The following is a 21,686-nucleotide window of genomic DNA, read 5'->3' as shown; positions in this document are numbered from 1 at the left end:
TGTGATTTTCTCAGGCCTAAGCCCCCTTTGCAGCGATGCTGGCCATTGGGGTGACAATGCCGCTTGGGTAACTTCTTTTCTCTCTCCTTGTTTTCCAGCTGCTGGCTGTCATTAGAAGGAGGCCTTCTCTACGCCTTCGTGGGACCAGCGGCTGCAGTCGTTTTGGTATTTACTCTCACCTGAGAGTTTTCTTTTTTCCCTTGTGCCTTCCTCACTCCCTTCCCCCCTGCATTCCTTTTTATCTCCCCTTCAGGAGAAACAACCCTGTAGGAAAAAACAAAAACATCAGAGGCCAGAAATGTGCTGATTTCACTAGCACCTAAGCATGCCACTTGCACCAGCTGACCAATTTGGCTCTGAAATGTAACATATCAACTCTGAGCCCCCTTTTAGAACCAAGCTGGTTAAAGCTGCCATGTTGTGGCCCGAACTGGATGGAATCGCAGGGCAGTGGTGGGAAATCCTGCCAACCTCTTTTAAAAATTGCCATTCCCCATTGAGATCGGACCAAGCTAAGTCAGTATAGCCAGTGTGTATGTGATCACTCTTCCATACTGGAAGTGCATGCAGGGGATTTTCTTTTTCAGAGGCTAAATGAAGCTTTTGAAATCAGTGGTCAGACAGTGCTGAACAGGTCCTGTGCAGCTCATTAGGCAAGCCCCCTTTGCTTTCAGCTCACAGTATGATCCAGAGTGCATGGATAGGGGAGATCCACTGCTACATTAAACTAAATTAAACCATGCTCATAAAGAGAATTTGTGGTTACTTTCCAGTTACTTTGCCTGCTTTCAGGCAAAGGGGCTGCAAAGGCCCTCTGGGTGCTGGAGAATCTCTGGGAATTGGGATTTTAGCAATGTTTGATGTTCCTTTACAAATCAAGCTTTTGCTTTTTTTCACTGCATGGGCATACGTGACAATCCCATGTAGACAGGAGTAAATATGACAAAGCTGTGGCCTGCTAGGACATCACTGTGCGTCGTGTCCTGGCCCTATGTAATTTCATAATGATGGAGGAAATAGAACTCAGGGTATCCTGCTCTAGAATAGGCTTCTAACAGCTAGGCAAAAGGAAATTTGACTCTCTTTTAGTTGCTAGCAGTATAGGGCCTATGGCACACAAGCAGTTCAGATTACATTTAATAGAGGGCAGTGGTACACCGATATACACACTAGCCAGCACAATATGCCTCATTGGTTGTAGGATCAGTTGGGCTTTACTTAGTAATGTTGCAGTTGGGGTCATTTTTATTGTAGAGCAAATTATTCTTATAGTCAATCCTAATTAATAATAGTATGATACAGTGTCAGTTCAGTGACTTTGTGGATTTGGACACATGCCAAGGACAAATGAAGGGGACCTGGTGAAGATAACATGGCAGGAGTGAGTGGCAGGAAAGAAGCCCCAAGGAAAGCTGAGGAAGTGATGGATGATTCCATCAAAGAAGATGGCAAGCAGGTGGACCTTAATACTTCCATGGGCAGATGAAGATGGCAGATGCTTGCACAGTGACCTGATGCCAATTGATGGGATACAGGGAAGAAGAACAAGAAGAAGAAGTGCTTTCAGATTAGCCAATCACTTGCCCTTGTACCATATTTTTAATATGGTTTGGTGGCCAAGATAAGTTTATACACTTACACATACTTGATACACATCCCTGGTGGGTAGGAAGTGACTTTTGGAATATCCAGAGAAACTGGAGTCATTGTCACTCCTCCAGCCAATTTGCTTTTGCTGTGTTGATGAACAAGACACTAGGGAGGAAGGGAACTTAATCCTCCAGTTTTTCTTAGAATGGGATTCTATTTGACTTGAAAACAGAAGCATAGTACTTTTTCCCCGTACATCTCTTTTATTATTCTCCCTTTCCAACCACCTACAGTCCTGTCCTTATCGGCCTCCAGAAAGGGAGTGTCTTCTTGAGCTCAGTGCATTCAATGCATTCTCTCTGCTGGGCAGCAGGAATTTTAAAGAGCCAGGCCTGTAAATTCAGCCTCCTCACTGTCCAGATGATGTAGAGAAACCCCTGTTTGGTTTACCTCAGCACTGCCAATCCAAAGCATTCAGAAATCATGAGAGTCTCTTGTAGAAACAAGAAGTCAGGTTCTTTTTATTTGCCTTGGAGTTTTTGAGCCTTTAGGGTTCACGGTTTCAGTCTTTTCCCCTGCAGTCATGACAGCTAGAAATTTACTTTCTTGCAAGTCAAAGCTGCTGTTCTCATGTGATCACATGACTCCATGAGATGAGGCTTTAAGAACAACACTAAATATTGCAATGCTCCTGAGAGCTCACAATACAGGTATCACCATTACTCCAGGCTTCTCTCTGGCTGTGTAGATCTTCCATTAGTTCACATTCCCTTTCTCCTTGTTTATTCTTTTCCGGCCCCCCAAGGTGGTTTCTCTTTTTGTGTATGTCTACAGAGACAGAAATCATAGAATCATAGAATATCAGGGTTGGAAGGGACCCCAGAAGGTCATCTAGTCCAACCCCCTGCTCAAAGCAGGACCAATTCCCAGTTAAATCATCCCAGCCAGGGCTTTGTCAAGCCTGACCTTAAAAACCTCTAAGGAAGGAGATTCTACCACCTCCCTAGGTAACGCATTCCAGTGTTTCACCACCCTCTTAGTGAAAAAGTTTTTCCTAATATCCAATCTAAACCTTCCCCACTGCAACTTGAGACCATTATTCCTCGTTCTGTCATCTGCTACCATTGAGAACAGTCTAGAGCCATCCTCTTTGGAACCCCCTTTCAGGTAGTTGAAAGCAGCTATCAAATCCCCCCTCATTCTTCTATTCTGCAGACTAAACAATCCCAGCTCCCTCAGCCTCTCCTCATAACTCATGTGTTCCAGTCCCCTAATCATTTTTGTTGCCCTTCGCTGGACTCTCTCCAATTTATCCACATCCTTCTTGAAGTGTGGGGCCCAAAACTGGACACAGTACTCCAGATGAGGCCTCACCAATGTCGAATAGAGGGGAACGATCACGTCCCTCGATCTGCTCGCTATGCCCCTACTTATACATCCCAAAATGCCATTGGCCTTCTTGGCAACAAGGGCACACTGCTGACTCATATCCAGCTTCTCGTCCACTGTCACCCCTAGGTCCTTTTCCGCAGAACTGCTGCCTAGCCATTCGGTCCCTAGTCTGTAGCTGTGCATTGGGTTCTTCCGTCCTAAGTGCAGGAACCTGCACTTATCATTATTGAACCTCATCAGATTCCTTTTGGCCCAATCTTCGAATTGGTCTAGGTCCTTCTGTATCCTATCCCTCCCCTCCAGCGTATCTACCACTCCTCCCAGTTTAGTATCATCCGCAAATTTGCTGAGAGTGCAATCCACACCATCCTCCAGATCATTTATGAAGATATTGAATAAAACCGGCCCCAGGACCGACCCCTGGGGCACTCCACTTGATACCGGCTGCCAACTAGACATGGAGCCATTGATCACTACCCGTTGAGCCCGACAATCTAGCCAGCTTTCTACCCACCTTATAGTGCATTCATCCAGCCCATACTTCCTTACCTTGCTGACAAGAATACTATGGGAGACCGTGTCAAAAGCTTTGCTAAAGTCAAGAAACAATACATCCACTGCTTTCCCTTCATCCACAGAACCAGTAATCTCATCATAAAAGGCGATTAGATTAGTCAGGCATGACCTTCCCTTGGTGAATCCATGCTGGCTGTTCCTGATCACTTTCCTCTCATGCAAGTGCTTCAGGATTGATTCTTTGAGGACCTGCTCCATGATTTTTCCAGGGACTGAGGTGAGGCTGACTGGCCTGTAGTTCCCAGGATCTTCCTTCTTCCCTTTTTTAAAGATTGGCACTACATTAGCCTTTTTCCAGTCATCCGGGACTTCCCCGGTTCGCCACGAGTTTTCGAAGATAATGGCCAGTGGCTCTGCAATCACAGCCGCCAATTCCTTCAGCACTCTCGGATGCAACTCGTCCGGCCCCATGGACTTGTGCACGTCCAGCTTTTCTAAATAGTCCCTAACCGCCTCTATCTCCACAGAGGGCTGGCCATCTCTTCCGCATTTTGTGATGCCCAGCGCAGCAGTCTGGGAGCTGACCTTGTTAGTGAAAACAGAGGCAAAAAAAGCATTGAGTACATTAGCTTTTTCCACATCCTCTGTCACTAGGTTGCCTCCCTCATTCAGTAAGGGGCCCACACATTCCTTGGCTTTCTTCTTGTTGCCAACATACCTGAAGAAACCCTTCTTGTTACTCTTGACATCTCTGGCTAGCTGCAGCTCCAGGTGCGATTTGGCCCTCCTGATAACATTCCTACATGCCCGAGCAATATTTTTATACTCTTCCCTGGTCATATGTCCAACCTTCCACTTCTTGTAAGCTTCTTTTTTATGTTTAAGATCCGCTAGGATTTCACCATTAAGCCAAGCTGGTCGCCTGCCAAATTTACTATTCTTTCGACTCATCGGGATGGTTTGTCCCTGTAACCTCAACAGGGATTCCTTGAAATACAGCCAGCTCTCCTGGACTCCTTTCCCCTTCAAGTTAGTCCCCCAGGGGATCCTGGCCATCCGTTCCCTGAGGGAGTCGAAGTCTGCTTTCCTGAAGTCCATGGTCCGTATCCTGCTGCTTACCTTTCTTCCCTGCGTCAGGATCCTGAACTCAACCAACTCATGGTCACTGCCTCCCAGATTCCCATCCACTTTTGCTTCCCCCACTAATTCTACCCGGTTTGTGAGCAGCAGGTCAAGAAAAGCGCCCCCCCCCCCCTAGTTGGCTCCTCTTGCACTTGCGCTAGGAAATTGTCCCCTACGCTTTCCAAAAACTTCCTGGATTGTCTATGCACCGCTGTATTGCTCTCCCAGCAGATATCAGGAAAATTAAATGACCCAAGTCAGTTGAATTCTGCTCATTAGGCTCAGGCAGTGTGGCTAAAAAGTGCGGTGTAGACGGCCGGGCTCGGGCTGGATCCTCGCAGGGTCCCAAATCTCGGGTTTCAACCCAAGCCTGAATTTCTACACAGCGATTTTTCAGCCCCAGAGCCCAAACCCCATGAGCTCCAGTCAGCTGTCCTGGGCCAGCCGTGGGTTTTGTACCCCCATGTGGACGTACCGATTATCACTATTGGTGTTAAAGTAGCACCAAGAAGCCCCAGCCAGGAACCCATTGTACTGTACACTCATAGTGAGAGACAGTCTCTGCCTCAAGGAACTTACAGTCTAAATAGACAGAAAAAGGGTGGGAGAAAGAGGAAGCAGTATTCTCCCTATTTTATAAATGGAAAGCTGAGGCTCAGAGAGAGTAAGTGACCTGCTCAGGGTCACACAGGCAGTCTGTAGCCAAACCAGGAGTTGAACCACAATCATCTGAGTTGCAGGTCTGCGCTTTGACAACAAGACCATCCCTCCTTTGTCCTGCTTCTTTTGATCAAACTCTATATTTAGGCTTGAAAATGTCTTTATAGCCATTGCTATTCTTAGGGTCATCTCCAGCAGCATGTGCATCTCTCGTTGACATCAGCAATGGAAGAACAAAGGCATGACATGACCCTGAGCCTAAAATCCTGCCAAGCTCCCAAAGCTAAATTCAGTATGTTAGTCGGTTTCACTCACCTGATCTGAGGTGAACCCTAGGATGATACTTCCTTGCATGGAAGTGTGGTTTGTGGTAGTGGATTTCTGCATGCAGACACTCAGAGCTTGGCTAACATGAGACAAAGAATAATCATCAGCTTCTTTCCTCTGGTTATCTCAATGGCTGGATCTCAGACTTGCTCATTCATTTCTAGACATCATCCCAGAGATAAAGAGGGGAAGTTATGAGGCATGTAATTAAGAGTGGATGTCTTTGTAAGCAGGCCACTGCCATACTCCAATGCGTGTTTGCGAAGAAACACGGTTATGATTTTTATTTGCTGAAATATCTTTTATTGATTCAATTACTGAGTTACACTACATAACATGGATGTTTCTGGAGACGATTGATTAGAAATGATTTACCATGGGATTGCATACGAGCCTTTGAGTTGCAGCTAAAAGTTCCATCGACTTCCAGGAGAAGTGTACCTGTTATGCTGCTGTGTTACCAACTGCCAGCAGGGAGAAAGCTCTGAATATATCAGCTGTGTTTCAGGCAGAATACACTCCTTACACTTGTCAGGCAGTTCGCACCTATTGACATGCTGGGGACACACGCTAGCAGACCAAGTAGGTACATCAAGCGGAACACACCCACAGTGCTGTGCTCAACCAGCGATCGATTTCCTGCAGTGATCTTTGGCTGTACTGCTCAGAGTGGCTCTGGGTCATCAGAGTTTTCTCACGGCCAGTCGCACCCAGTGGTTTTGGATTTTATTAATATCTGTGGAACAGAATCAGGTGACCCAGCAGCTGATCCAACCCCAGCAGCAGTTTCCTCAAGGGGAGGAAAAGTAAATAACCGATAGCAAAAGAGATCAGACTGTGGTTCACCCACGTTCTTATACTGACTGGTCCCTGCTTGCTGCACTAGAGCCAAATCTGTAGCTGTATCAGGGCTTGGGCTTCCCCCATCATTTACCTAGGGAGGTGGTGGAATCTCCTTCCTTTGAGGTTTTTAAGGTCAGGCTTGACAAAGCCCTGGCTGGGATGATTTAGTTGGGGATGGGTCCTGCTTTGAGCAGGGGGTTGGACTAGATGACCTCCAGAGGTCCCTTCCAACCCTGATATTCTATGATATGATTCTATGATCATTTAAACTAGCTCATGGTGGATACTAGCCAAACAAGATCCAGGCCCAAATGTAATTTCCCATTCTTAGCAACGTTTGGTAGCACAGTTCCAGTGTGGTTTAGGTTCTTGGGATGCAGCTAACTCACCTCTGGTCGACTTTTTCTTGGCTTTTTGGTAGTTTCCTAACTCAGAAAAAGAAACTCCTGATTCTGCTCTTCCGTGCCCCCGGTGCTGTCATTTACACCTGTGCCATGCGACTGTCAGGGGCTGCCATGGCAGAATGCAAGGACAAGGTTGCCTGTGTCATTTACATGCAAGGCTCCAGGCAGGAGAGAATCAGGTCCGACCACTCCAGATTCTGCCTCCTGTACTGACACGAGCAGACCAGCTGGCATGGATGGGACTGCTTGCCTGAGTAACCAAACCAGGCTTTTATTTAATGGACTGTTAGCTCACATCATTGGACGGTGCTATTGGATCAACTGGAAATCAATGAAAACAGCCCTCTCTTTTCTTTACAGATTAATGGATTTAGGCAAGTGGATTCAGGCCAAACGGACTTTTCTCCCTTCTACTCCTTTTAGCTGAAAACCCTGAAGGATTTTCTTTTAGCCTGTGGATTTGATGCCTTTAGGTGGAAACTGGCCTGAGGCAGTCGGCTTTTGGGACTGTTTTTGAATGACCCTATATTGTCTACCCTAGAAAGCCCCAAAGGCCTCATTTGGCCTTCTGTGCCACTAGCAGGGTCTCTAGGAAATAAATCCAGAGCTGGAGACTGCCTGGTGCTGAGCAATTCCATTGGCTAGAGTAGGAGGGTGGGAGTATGCAGGCGACATTTTCAAAGCGCCCCTCGGAGCTTCTTGGTTCATTCCCAGCCGTGAGGTCCCATCAGTGAGCTTCGTCTTGCTCCTGCTGAAGCCAGTGGGTCAAATGCAGAGGTGATTCTAAATCTCAGAATGTCTAAAGGAGACTGTAGGGTGGGTTAGGCCGTGTGACGTACATCTTTTTCCTGCCCCGCAGTGTGCTCTGTACACCAGCATAGTCTCCCTCTAGACATGCGCTCAGGGTATGTCTCCATTGCAGTCAGGAGGTGTGATTGCAGCACACGGAGATATACCTGAGCTAGCTTTGATTTAGCCCAGGGCTTGGTACATACGCAGGTAGCTGCCGCCCATGCTGCCGTGACCTCACTGCTGTTGTTATTCAAGGGAGCTGCAATCTCACCTGCAGACTGAAGTGTAGCTGTCCCCTCAGACGCCACTAGCCTTAATCACTTAGACTCCCCCTCGCATGCCAATGTGCAACTAGCCCCCCTTGCACATCTCTTCTGGATTCGGCCCTCCATTCCTGAAAAGCCCCATGTGTGGGATTTCTAACCTGAGCATGTGGGGAGCTGCAGAATAGTATTAGGACACCATGGCAACAAAATCTGGATCGTGTCATTTTTCCACCATGGTTGCGGCCTCCTTTCCTGTCCCCTTAATGCATTTTCTTGTGACCTGAGTGATACCTGTGTGACGATGGCACATTCACATCTCCGTACCGCTTGCTGAAAGCCCAGTGGTGTTTGCAGAAATGCAGCTTGCAGCAGTGAGTCCTGCTGTGCATTCAGGACCGCGAAGGGAGTTGGCTTCACCTTGTGAGATCTGAACTCCAGGAGGTCCTTGTTGCTTCAGTCACGGTTTCCCCATATGTCTGATCAGCACACACATTCATTCATGCTTTTATAAGTGGTCTGAACTCTCCAGATGAAAGAGAAGTGGAAACACATGCACCACAATGGTGTATGTCCACAGCTCTGAGTGTGGTCAGCAGAGTTCTGTTCTGAGCCTGACCAATCATGCCAAATGACCATGTGTTTCCTTCTCATAGATGTGTAGGAGGGGAAGAGACCTCAATAGGTCCATTCCCTGCACTCAAGGCAGGACTCATCCTCTAAGACAGTGGTTCTCAACCTATTTACCATTGTGGGTCGGGTCCAATACTGCCTGTATGGCCCTGAGGATGTCCCATGGGCCACAGCTCTGTGCTGATTGGGCCGCAGGTTGAGAACCGCTGCTCTAACACCTCTTGGAAACAGATGGCTAGCACAGGCTCCACCCTTGGCAACTGCATCATCCCCCAAAGCCAACGCAAGGCTAAGGTAGCTATATCATTGCCATGCCCCCTTGCCCTGAATGTGGCTGCTGTCGCCACGTCTCGGAGTTCGTTTCAGCAGAACCACAGGGCGGTGAGAATGGCAGACTCTCAGCACTGCATGGTCTCACCTTGCCATTGCTGCAGCAGCTCCTTTAGCTTGTGTCGGTGACTCTGAAAAGCCCCTGAAACCCAGCCCCTTTTCTCCATTTGCCTTTTTCTTTGTGCAGTCCCCAGAACTGCCCTGCTAATTTGGCTGCCTGTGTTTTCATTTCTAGACTCTGAGCGTTCATCACGCAAAGCCCATTAGGCTTCAAATGCTCGTGCAATGATCTGACCGCTTTGCAATCTTGTCCTGAGTCACAGTGACCTCTCAGATCTGCAGGCAGCTACACCGGGTATTGCTAAACCCACTGGCCTGGTGGGGGGTGAAAGAGGGTATGGTAAGGGGATGACTACTGGTCAGCTGGAGTAGATGTTCATGTGCCAACCTTACCAAACGTTTTTGTGTTATTGAGTCCGTCCTGAGCTGTTTAAAAACAAACCTGTTATTTTTCTTTCAACAGGTGAACATGGTTATTGGCATTCTGGTTTTTAACAAACTTGTATCCAAAGATGGGATAACAGATAAGAAACTGAAGGAACGGGCAGGGTATGCCTTATCAATACATCTAAGCAAAGAATGAAAATAAAAAATGCCATGATCAATAACCAGACAGAGAGCGGAAAGACGGACTGGAAAAAAAACCCACATGCAGAAAAAGACCGATTTGAAACAACAACAGAAGCATCATCTTTTTGCTCTGCCGCTGGGTGCAGCGGAGACAAAAGATGTGAGACGCAGCATTGTGTTAGCATGCCCGGGGGTCAGACGTTCAGGCCCAGGCTGACGTATCCCAGCAAAGATTAGGAAGAGCCTCGCTTAGTGCTAACTCCCTGCGACACCAGCTGGCTAGGAGAAGGACGTGAGTGTGTGGCGCGTGGTGCAAGCTGGGGAGACGTGCAGGGGGAATAAAGGCAAGGAGGATGCATCCTGTAGAGTGCTGAGCACCCTCAATGCCTGCCAAAATGAGGGTGCTCAGGGCCTCACAGAAATGGGCCCTGCTGGGTTTCTGAGTGCATATATGTGTCGGGCTGGGCAGATGCCATGTTGGAGAGAGAGAGGCAGAGAGAATGATAGAGCGAGACTGGTATCCCAGAGGCTGTTTACACTGCAGTTCCCCCTGGTTTTGTTTTGAAAGGTATTTCGATTTCTTTGGGAGCCAGCTCCCACAGCCCTTACTCACTTGATTTCAGGGGGTATCGCTGTGGGCTGCCAGACAGAGCCCTAAATACCATGCCACCGCTTGGCTGGCTTAGAACCAACCCCTGCTTCCGCTGAAGACAATCAGATTTGTCCCACTGGCTTCAGTTGGGCCATTTTTTCCCTTGTGATGAGTTAGTTCACACACACAAGGCAGCATCCGGGCCAGACATGCAGCCTGTGCTACCTCTCAAACTTGAGGAAGGGGCCAGAAAACGGCCCACAGTCCCCAGAGAGTCTGTCTAAAACCAGGTCAGAAGTAAAGCAGTGCAACGCAGCGCCTCTGATAATGTAAACACACCAAACCCTGCAGCCCTACCTGTGCCCTTCACGTACAGACTGTCTGCCCCCTATCCTTCCAGTACTTCCAGTGAGGAGCACAAACGCCCACCTCCATTCCTGCATTGCTGTCGGCTAATGATCTCTGATTTACCATCTGAGGTGCCATTGTAGTTTTGAAAATGTCGCTTGCAGCAAGGGGGCGAGAGTGTTGGTGCCTAAATACCACAGTGATGAGCCTATTGTAAAAACTTGAGAGAGGAGGCAACTGGATTCACAAGGGGTGGGTGGGAAAGGTACAGGATTGACTATATCTGCAGCCCTGGGAATTAAGTAGATGCCACATTAACATATCCATTGTAGAGGTGGATAAATCAGGGCTCATAAATGATGGTCATTGCCTGAGATCCACTGGGATCTAGTGGATTAGGCACTATGGTAAGAGTCAAGAGTCTTGACTTTTACTCCTGGTTGTAGTACTGAAGACCAGCGAGGCCAACAAGTCCATGGGCCATGGAGCGTGAGCACGCCAGGCACACTCCCCACCCCCCACCCCCGCCCCACTCCCCAGAAGTCAGAGACACAGAGCAATGTGGGCGGAGAGGTGCTGCTGTCCTTATTCTGTCAGGGAAGGACATTAATCTTGAAGGCTGTTAAACCATCATCTTAGCAGTGTTCCTGTAGCCATGTCAGTCCCAGAATATTAGAGAGACAAGGTGAGTGAGGGAATATCTTTTATTGGACCAACGTCTGTTGGTGAGAGAGACAAGCTTTCGGGCCACACAGAGCTCTTCTTCAGATCTGTCTCTCTCCCCAGCAGAAGGTTGTCCAGTAAAAGATATTCCTTCACCCACCTTTTCTCTCCAAACCATCAGCTTGTTGTTCATTGTATACCAGTAAGCAGGTACCAGGTGCCATGATCACTAAATGTTAATTTCAGTGGAATTGGTGCAAGTTCCATGATCTTTACCATTGATTCACCGTGCAGTTAGCTCCCTTCCAAATCAAAGGATTTTACAGGATTCTTGGGCCTGAAGATGCCTTAAAATGCCAGTGTCGTTGCAGTGGTGAAATATACAGCGAGAATACAGATTCTACTCTTGTAACTCAGCTGCAGTCAGCGGCTAATGGCGTTACGCCTGACTCACACGGGTGCAATGGAGGGCTTTTAATCCTCACCAAGGAATAAAAGGATTTTTTAAAAAATGACTTTTTGATTCAAGCTGTTGAGGCTCCCAAATGGAATAGGTCATCGGTGAAATGAGGTGAGACGTTCTCTGGCAACCTGCCTGCAAGGACAGTCTTTCCAGTTAGACAGCCCTGTTGATTATTTTCATAAGCACCTTTTTTCTGGCTTTACTTTGGGAAGAGAGGTGGCAGAGAAGAGAGGCAAAGAGCAGGGATGTTAAAACCTCCAGTCACCGTGTCTGCTGGAGGATAATTCCTCTGGGTGGGGAGTCAGTGCGTTTCTTTAAAAATATTGTTATTGAGAGCTAGGCTGATAAGTGACAGCTGAGGATCAGGCCCCTGATTCTTCTCTCACGCCAGTGTAAATTGTTGACATCAGTGGCTTGATACCTGTATAACAGAGGGAAAGACTGCAAGTGCACCATCCCTTATTGCTGGCTGGAAAAGAGGGACCTGGGGAGCAACCTTCAGTGTACTGCCTCACACTGCTGCTGCTAAAAGGGGGTGCTTTATTGCCTCCTCTCCAAAGAAAGAACTAGAGAAAATACTTTAACCCCGAACAAGAGTCTGTAGCCAGATAACTATACTTGAAAGTGAATGTTCAGATAAGTCATTGATTGGATTAGCAGAGGAGAGAGTTATTGTCTCACGTTCTCTCTCTCTGAGCAAAAAGCACCCGAAAGTCCGTATTTAAAAGATGCCAGCTGGTTATTGATCATACTGAAAGTTATACTTTGAAAACAAAACTGACAAAGAAAAACACCCTTTTTTTCTGATGTTCTTTGTTGTTCCCCCCCCTTCTCTTCTTTTATCCTCTTTCGTTTCCATGTGTGTGTGTGTGCGTGCAGTGATTTTAAACGTTCTCTGTGTTAAACGATTTTGCCAATTTCATTCTCCTTTTGAAACACACCCATTGAGAACCCTGAAATGCCTCAGGGAACTGTGTCACATTTAGCCAGCCGCTTACACTCTGGGCTTGGGAGCTGTGTTGGAAGGTAATTCTGGAGACCATCAAGACAAGTAACTGCACGGGAGATCTTTGTGTTTGTGCCCTGGAGGGGAACTGGTATAGCCAGTGTATTCTGTTTCTCTTATAGCAGAGGCAAGAAGTATGGTTTGCTGTAGGAGAGAAAGCTATGTGACACTATAATGAGCCCAAAACAATCCCTAACCTACAGTAGTTCTCATTAACAAGTCAACAGTCACCATACAATGATATCTGAGATACAACCGGTTTTTCCCCTATATTTAGAACAGGAAATAACTGTGATTATTGTGTCAATATTGTTGGCAAATGTCAACTTTCTCACAGTAATGACCTCACCCGCATACCACACACGTTGGTGCTTAGGCCCTGATCTGCAATGATATTGAAGCACTAACTCCCACTGATTTCAGTGATTTCAATGCGGGTTAGGCACCTCTGTACCTTTGAGGATCGGGGCCTGATAGCACAACCATGAGTGCAGATATATAGATAGCCAGATCAATGCGCACAATCAGGCTGTGCATGTACATCAACACCCTGTGCACTAGAGCTGGGGAAAACAGTATATCATGTTTTCAGTGAATACTCACACCGCATTGTCAATCGGTTCCCTATGGCCAGTCTTATCCGTTTTGCAGTCACTTGCCGCAGACGTTCAGCAGTTGGGTTTTATCGGTGTGTGGTCCTGTGTCCAGGCACAACACAGCTTGAATTGTGAGTATCTGCTGTCAGAGTATCAAGCAAAACAATTGTAAAGATGTCAAATACATTAAAATGGGATCAGATTTTGATTCCTGTACATTGGGTAGTACCTTCCCCCACAAGGAGTGGCACTGAAATCAGTCAGGCTACTCATGGCTTCAGGTACTAGTCAATAAATGCATCACAATCCAGGCCCTCATGAATACTCTGGAAGAGCTTGTGATCTTTTAGCAAGCAGAAAAAGAAGATAAATTCACTATTCACTATGATTATTTCCTTTGCTGTACTGCACATACTTCCCTCCCCCAACAATAGACACATGTGGACTACACAACCAGCCCCTCTCTCACAAAACACACACCAGAATATGAACCACCTGTCTCTGTGTTTACTCGCCCCAGCTGTGCGTGCACACATGACAGCAGACCTCTTTCCACCTCTAGCTGATGTGTTGTCACTTATGTTTATGTCCTTCCTAGCAGAGGTTCCCATCAAATGTCTTGTTAGATCTTGCATTTTTTACTCCTTACAGTTCCCTGTTGCTTGTGGCCCACAATGGAAATCTGGGGAGAAAGCACCTTTTCAAGGGTCATTCAGTGGATGTGTCTCAGCAAGGCACACACAGTGCCAAATTTATGCCTGGTGCGACTCCATCAATTTCACAGGATTTACTCTATCCATGAATTTGGAGCACACTTTCTAGAAGACATGCATATATTTATACACCCACACCCAATGGAGCCAGGAGCTAATTTTCTCTCTGTCTCAAGGCTGTGATAGCTGTGAGATACCTTAGCTACAAGTCATTATTTCTGAAGGAAGTAATGGCTTATGTTATACCAGCTGATTAAAAACTGTCCAGTAACCTTTTAAGTAATAAGCCCATGTGACCATTGGACACACCATAAATACTAAAGGGTAGCCGTGTTAGTCTGTATCTACAAAAACAACGAGGAGTCTGGTGGCACCTTAAAGACTAACAGATTTTACATTTTACATTACATTACATTACATTTTACATCTGTTAGTCTTTAAGGTGCCACTGGACTCCTCGTTGTTTTTTTTTTTACCATAAATAATATGCTGGTTTTCACGGTGATGTGCTTTGTTGTATTTTAGACTGAATATAGAGTTATAAAAGCTAGGGAAAGACATTTGTCTAGTCCACCTTCAAGGCAAAGTGAGTTTGCAAACACTTTGCATTTGGAATTAGCTAACTGCCTCTCACCAATGGTGCAATCCAAACCACTGGGGGTGAATATCATGCTGTCTCTTGCCAGTGAGATAACACCCTCTCTGCTGTTAAGCAATTTTATTGGCTTTATTAAATCCAGGTGTTGTGTCCAAACCTCTGTGTGTGCCCTCAAATACCTGTCTCTCAGGCTAGTGCCATCACTCTCTGGATACATGGACAGAACAGCTGGGATGTATAATTGCCTACACTGTATGGGATGTCTGCACAGCAGCTGGGAAGTGTAATGCCTGACTTGGGTAGATTCACACACTAGGTCTGACTGAGCTGCACACTAAAAATTGCGGCATGGGCACGGTGGCTCAGGCTAGCCGCCCGACTACAATCCTGTCTGAGATCCTAGTTATGTACTCGGGCCACTAGCCAGAGCCACTGCCACCTAGGCCACCATGGCTACCCAGCTTTTAGTAGTGCACTAGCTTGATGTGAGCTAGCATGTATACCTTTACCCTTGCTGGGAATTACACCCGCCGCCCCCGGCTTCTGTGCAGACACGTCCTTTTTATGAGCAAGGCCCAGAGCTAGGCGTTGACGACTCCTAAAAGAGGATCCTTGCTGGAGGCAAGGAAACAACCTGGTGGGACCTGCAGTTCCATCTCCCTTTATGGAAGGATTTAGGCCCTGAATCAGCAAAGTTCTCAAGCACATGGTTAACCTTACACACATCAGTAATCTGATCTCTGTTCCGCAAAGCATTTAAACAGCAAAGCATTTAATGTGAAGTACATGCTTAAGACCCATTGAAGTCAATAGGATGTAAGCATGTGTTTAAACATAACCATGGACTTCTTTGCTTTGCTGAATCAGGGACTAAGGGCCAGATTTTTAAAGTATTTAGGTATCTAAAAATGCAGATAGGTGCCTCGTGGAATTTTCAGAAGAGCCTAGGCACCGTTGATTTCAATGGGAACTTGGTGCCTAGGTGCTTTTGAAAATTCTACTAGGCATGGTTAGGCCTCTGCATACCTTTATAAATTTGGCCCTGAGTCACTAATGATTTGTTTCTTTCCTGTCACCATCTGCTGCTAGGAAGGTAGGGGATTGGTCCTGTTTTGAGCAGGGGGTTGGACTAGATGACCTCCTGAGGTCCCTTCCAACCCTAATATTCTATGGTTCTAAAGCATTTTGCCCGCTGGCTGAACTAACGTAGAAGGGACAGTGGAAAAAGCATCTCAACTACACCTCACTCTGCTTCATCAAACAAAATAAGCCAACACAGCGCTGGTCCCACCAGCCCTACTTCTTGCCTTTCAAGTGCAACACGCCGCAGCCGGGCCCAGAAGCAAAAACAACACAAAGGATAGAGGGGGAGAGAAAATATTCTCAAGGTCAAGAGCACGCAAGCAGGCCTGGGAGGGTAATAAAAACATGCAGTAAAAGGTTACCACCAATGGCGGCACCAGAGGTCGCCCTGAGCCCAGCAGAACCTTTCCCAACACGATTCCACCCACACCAGTGACCCCAGCACAGCTCTTGACTTGGCGCCCTGCATCTGGAATGACACAGATGAGAGTTTTATTCCTTCCTGACTTTTGATCTCCTTGCTCAAACTGGGTGTGGTGTGGCTGGTTGGTTCCTTTTTTTCCTTTTCTTTTCTGTTCCTTTCTTCGTTTGTGTTCACAAGCAAAGTGTTTTGTTTTGTTTCAGTCTTTTGATTTTAATTGCAGTCAGATGGCAGTGCCTCTTTACGGCATGACGCTCAAATGTTCCAAGTGTGGAGTAGTTTCTTCCGCAGAAGTTTCGGCCACAGCCACCAGTAACGCCATGTTAGTTCCTCTAATTTCAACTTCTTTTCTTTCTTTCTTTCTCGCTTTCTTTATTTGATTTCCCTCTTTCATTTTATTCCCCGTTTGTTTTCTCTCCCCATGTCCCACCCGCCCTCCTGCCTTCCCATCCCCTTGGGCCATAAGAAGTTAGAAGTGTAGGCTTCCTGAAATGTCCCTGGTACAAGGCCTGCAAGAGTTAAAGTCCTAGGGTAGACTGGACCGTACCGGGCGCAGAGCATTCCAGCAAAACACTTTGGTATGTGCTTAAAGTAATGCAGGTGACTAGCCCCACTGAAGTCAATGGGACTATTCACATGCTTAAAGTTGACCATATATCTACAGCCCCAAATTCAACGTAGCACTTGGGGCTTGACTCTTGATGGCAACACTCCCATTGACTTTAATAGCTCATCGATGCACAAATTAAATTCAGAAGGGACCACTATGATCATGTAGACTGGTCTCCTAACACAGGCCATAGGACTTCCCAGGCTCAAGCCCTTAGGCCCCAGTTTAGTAAAGCACTTAAGCATGTGCTTCAGTCCCATTGACTTCAGTGGGACAGACTACTTAAAATTAAGCATATACTGAAGTCTTTGTTGAATCAAGACTAAGTGTTTTTCTGGATCATGCAAGAGTACACATCCCCTCGAAGGACAGAGCCCCTGGTTCGCTGCATGTTCTTTGGCACAGAGTCTTATAGAAGCAGGGAGCAGTTTGAACTGGATTTAGATGCCTTTGGTTCAAGGGACACTGTCAAGTGACAACGTAAACTATTGTTAAATGCCATAATTTTGATACTAACCGGAGCTGGTTGAAATTTTAAAAAATCTTGAACTCAGGGATGTTTTTGTTCTGCTGTTTTTTTAATGGATCAGGATTTCGTTTTTTGAAAGTTTCTCTGGAATGCTATTTTCAGCATTGATTTTGTTTTGGTTTTTTTTTTTTTCATTTTGATTGTAATTGTCAAAAGTGAAATGTTTAGATTTTGAAATGATTTTTTTTCAAAAATGAATGGTTTTGATTTTGAAAAGTCCCCATCATTTGACTAAACTAACCAATCAAAATTTTGAATGGAAAACACGAACCAAAAAAGTGAATTTTTTTGCTGAAAAACTTTGAAAAACTGAAATATTTCAAGAAATCAAAAAGGTTTTCTGAAAATTTTCATTTTTGAAAAATGACAAAATTTCTTCAAAATAATGTGAATGAAAAATTTCAATCAACTCTATTGACAGTTTAGATTTTTGAAACTGAGGATTAAAAAAACCATATTTACTTTTCATTGTTGATCCTGTGTTACTTTGTTCACCAGCTTGGATGGTGAAACTGCACTGGTGTGACACTTGTGTGTTTCTAGTGAGTTTCACGTACCAATTCTTGTGAATTAGCATGACATTGTTGCATTTCAGTTTCCGATCACTGAGGAGGAATGTTTAATTCTAGCAAAAATATGATCATTAATAAAAATATATTTCATGGAATAAAAATGTAATTCATATTAAGTTTTGTAAGCCACACTCCTTCTTTTAAACAAATTTGAATATATTGTCCTTTTCTACTTGACAGTGTTCCTTTACAAAATCATGATCTAATTCATTTTCAAATTTTTTAAAAAGGCTTTACAGGGCAGTTGGAAATCACCATCTCCTGCTGAGCCTGAGAGCTTCTCGTTTTACTTAATTGATTTGATAAGTATCAGAAGGGACTTAGTAAAAGAATGTATATATGCCTTGTTTCCCTGGCAACAGAATAACAAAATCAGTAAATTTCAGTGCAAGATTTTGTTTCCTGTGATCTTGCCTTTGATAAAGGACATCTGAGCACCTGAAGAAGAATTTGTATAGTTGGCCCCGACCCCACTCCCATCATCCACTTGGTTCTGCGGTTCATTATTATCATTTTGCCCATGCCAAATCACTTGCAAACAAGGCTGTTAACGAGTCAAAGTCCTGGAGTAGCTGACCATGCCTCTTGTTGGTATCAATATTTTATTATGCTGGGCATTCAAGTCATTAATGCCAGGTTTGGGGCCAGCTTTGCCCTTTGATATTGCGGCCTTTGGATGAAAATTGCATGGGGCAGATCTAGATTTGGCTCCTCTCTGACACAGACTATAGCAGTGACTGCGGTGGTTAGTGGAGAAAGGCAGAGAAGGAATAGCTGTGCCTTGTTATTTCAATGTGTCAGTCTGGCACAGGCATCACCTGTCAGACCAGAAGGCCCCCTGGAGAGCAGAGTGCATCTGGGATGATGGTGCATGAAAATACACAGTAGGGTCTCCATTTGCTTGGCTTTGGGAAGTTACAGTACTCTGACAGCTGAGTCATGAAAACACCTGTCCATCAGAGTGAGGAGGAGGCAGAGAAATAGGCATTGAGCACCAGTCATTCTCAGACTGGGTGGTATCAAACCATACCACTGGTAGGGAGGGCTAGGTGGGAACTAAGAGCAAGGCAAAGGTCAGGGGTACTGGAACTGCCAGGTTTCTTTGCTCAGGAAATGTTGAAACAGTTGAGAAGGTGGAAAACTTTGGACCTCTTTGACCCATGAAGTGCAGGGAAACGTGCCAGATGTGTCCTTTACCAAGTTGGCTTCCAGCTGTGGACTCTACTGTCATGCTGTAAAACTGTTTCCTGCCACGCTGCTCTTTGAGAAGATGCAGAGAGCATTTTGCTGGTGAATGGGCTCTTCTTCCTACTGTGACTTCTCTTCAGCTGATTTGTGCCTGCTATGCCTGCTCCCTCATCTCTGGGCAAAAGCTACCTTAAAGTCTTTTGCCTTTTTGCCACCTTGGGAAGAGGTTTGATCTGAAAATGGGACTGCTACATATGGTCTTCTCAGCCATACCAATTCTTTGCATGTTTACTATGAAAAGGGGACTGCACTGCAGAAAATTGAAGTTACGGTTGTTTTGATTAGATACATAGATAGATAGATAGAATTACTGTCAGTGAACATGCTACTTTATATGACATGTTCAAAGACAGGGGCTGAAACACTGGCCCCAGAGAAGTCAATGGCAAAACCCCCATTGATTTCAGGTGGTCCAGGATCGATTTCACCCAGGATCCCCACCTGCCCCCCAAGTGAATCTCAGGCAAAGAGGAAACATGGGACACCAGTTCAGATGGGAGTAGTTTACCAGCCCATGGCCAGTGTCCCCATTAAGAACCAAATTTTACAGCATGTTTTCTCGTCAGGATAGTTGGAATTTAAATGCCCCTTTAAACTCACAGAACTTTTGTTAAACAAATACATGATTATTTGGGGGATTCATTTAGGAGAGGCTGTTCTTACATTGTGCTGGAAAATTTGACAGGAGATTTCAAAGTCCACTGCCATGAGGCTTTCCATGGATTTCAGTGGTGCTTGCATCAATTCCTTATTTCCCAGTTTCCTTGTGGAGGAACACCTGCATCTTCTATTTATTTCCATGGGAGCTGGGGATGCCTAGCACTTAGGAATGGCCAGAGCAGATCAGACCAATGGCCTATCTAGTCCAGTATCTTGTACCAACAGTGCACAATCCCAGCTGCTCCAGAGAAATGTGCACGAAACCCCGCAGTAGGCAATTAAGGGATAACCTGCCACCCAGGGAGAGTCTCTTCCTACCCACTCCCAACTTACAATCAGGCTGCTTATTTAGTTGCTGAAGTCTAGGCACTGACATTCGAAAGCCACAGCCAAAGCCTACTATGGTTGAAAGTTTTCTCCATTTTGCAAGTGGCTGTTTAGGATTCAAAAGTACTGCCACCCCTTACCGCTCCACCCCTGTACACGCCCATCTCCAGGATGGCTCTTGCTGGACTATCAAAGGGATGGAGGAGCTAAACATTAAAACAGTCCTAACCAACAGGCCTCCATGTTTGCACGCTTTGAAGATCGCCCTGTTTATGTGATTTCCCTAGGAACAGGATGTAGAATCGTAAGGTCTCAGGCTACCTTTGTGCATGACTTATTCTATGAATTGTGCCATGCCATGTCCTTTATGGCTGCTGCTTTCCTAGCCTCTCTCCTTCACTTAACTAGCATCCACTACTTCCACCAAGACCCTAAAGCAGCTTGTTCTGGCTGTCAAGCCTTTCTTGGAGTCTGTCCTTTCAAGAGCGTCTTGGTGCCGGGGATTCCGTTTCTATTTTTCATTGATCAGGATGTGGGGTTGCCCTTTCTCTATCCTCCAGAGATGCCTCTATCTGCTTCTTGATCTCAGAGCGTTTGCAGTCTTTTCTTGGCTCACTTGCACAAAATTCTAGGTGCCTTCAGGGCCCTTACTGTGGCCCTTACTAACCCTGAGTAGCTCTTTCATGCTTGGTTAGTACCATCAATGGGACTACTCACCTGGGTAAGTGCTATGCAACACAAGTAAGGAGTGATGAATTGGACCCTCAATATGTAGATGCTTCTCTGCTACTTCAGGCCCCTGTTTAGACTGGCAAAAAAAACAGCTTCTATATTTAGGTGTCAAAGTCCTGTCTCACTTAGCAGGACCTCGCGGTGCAATCTTTTGATTTGTATATTTTGGTTAGATTTGTCAAGATGGCCATCGCTAATAAACTGTCTCGGAATGGTAGCCATCCCACAGCTAACTTAGCATGTACTCAAGTGACTCCGAAGAATCTGTTCCATGTACATGAGATGTCAGGTCTTGTGATCTTCCGTTCACAGGGCTTAGAATCTAACTATTGAGGGAAGTACAATCCCCAGGAGCAATTGTGGGGAGATGGTCAGTCATATCCTGATGGCTCCATTAGAAGTTGTTGGTTGCAAACCCAAACGTTAGCTTCTTTTCTGGTATTCTTGGGGGACTTAGACTCATCCTGCTTGAGGGCGGCTTGGAAAGAGGAGTGGGATTGTGATGTTTATGGACTTCTCTCAAGAGGGTCCCTAAAACGGAGACAACAACTTGAGCTGAGCAGGGGGAAGAGTGGTGCTGGTAGTCTGTGAATCACTTTTCCTACAACTGGTCATAGAACTAGAGAAGCATTTGGGTTAGGATGGGCTTCCATAAGATCAGCTAATCTCTACCCTCTGCATCAGGGCAAGACTGACATTACTATCCCTAAATCTTCCGTGATGGATGTGTGTCTAGTGTCAGACTTACTTGTGTCCAGCTTTGGCAGTTCCACCTCCCTTGGCAGCTTTTTCCATAGCCTGAGCTGCTCTTTGAGTTAAGTTTATTTCCTGCTGCATCTTTATCCCATTAATGCTTGTTCTGTCATCCAAAAGCAATGGGAATAATTGATCTCAGTCGTCTTTGTAACATGCCTCTGAGGGCAATCATTGTGTCTCCTTGCCTTAGTCTTCTTTTCTCTAGGCCCAGTCCTCTTAAACTTTCATCATTGTAGATCTTTGTTTCCCGAACCTTTTTGTCATTTG

The 21,686-nt window shown here is 45.8% G+C and overlaps 1 protein-coding gene across 4 annotated transcripts in view; it reads left to right on the top strand.

Annotated features, from left to right (window-relative positions):
• ADGRB1 (adhesion G protein-coupled receptor B1) overlaps positions 1 to 21,686 on the top strand; it is a 376,148-nt gene that overhangs the window by 324,829 nt on the left and 29,633 nt on the right. For 2 of the 4 annotated variants that reach the window (XM_084620795.1, XM_084620796.1), the window contains 3 exons: positions 99 to 165; positions 9,396 to 9,481; positions 16,209 to 16,307. In XM_084620795.1, coding sequence (XP_084476921.1) covers positions 99 to 165; positions 9,396 to 9,481; positions 16,209 to 16,307 — 252 coding nt within the window. The remainder of the gene's footprint in view (positions 1 to 98; positions 166 to 9,395; positions 9,482 to 16,208; positions 16,308 to 21,686) is intronic. The other 2 variants (XM_084620798.1, XM_084620797.1) reach the window with 1 other exon arrangement.

This window comes from Lepidochelys olivacea (genome assembly GCF_965140295.1).
Source record: "Lepidochelys olivacea isolate rLepOli2 genome assembly, chromosome: 2".
Taxonomy (NCBI): Eukaryota; Metazoa; Chordata; order Testudines; family Cheloniidae; genus Lepidochelys; species Lepidochelys olivacea.
The sequence above is the reverse complement of the archived record's forward strand: the minus strand, read 5'-3'. Positions and strand labels throughout refer to the sequence as shown.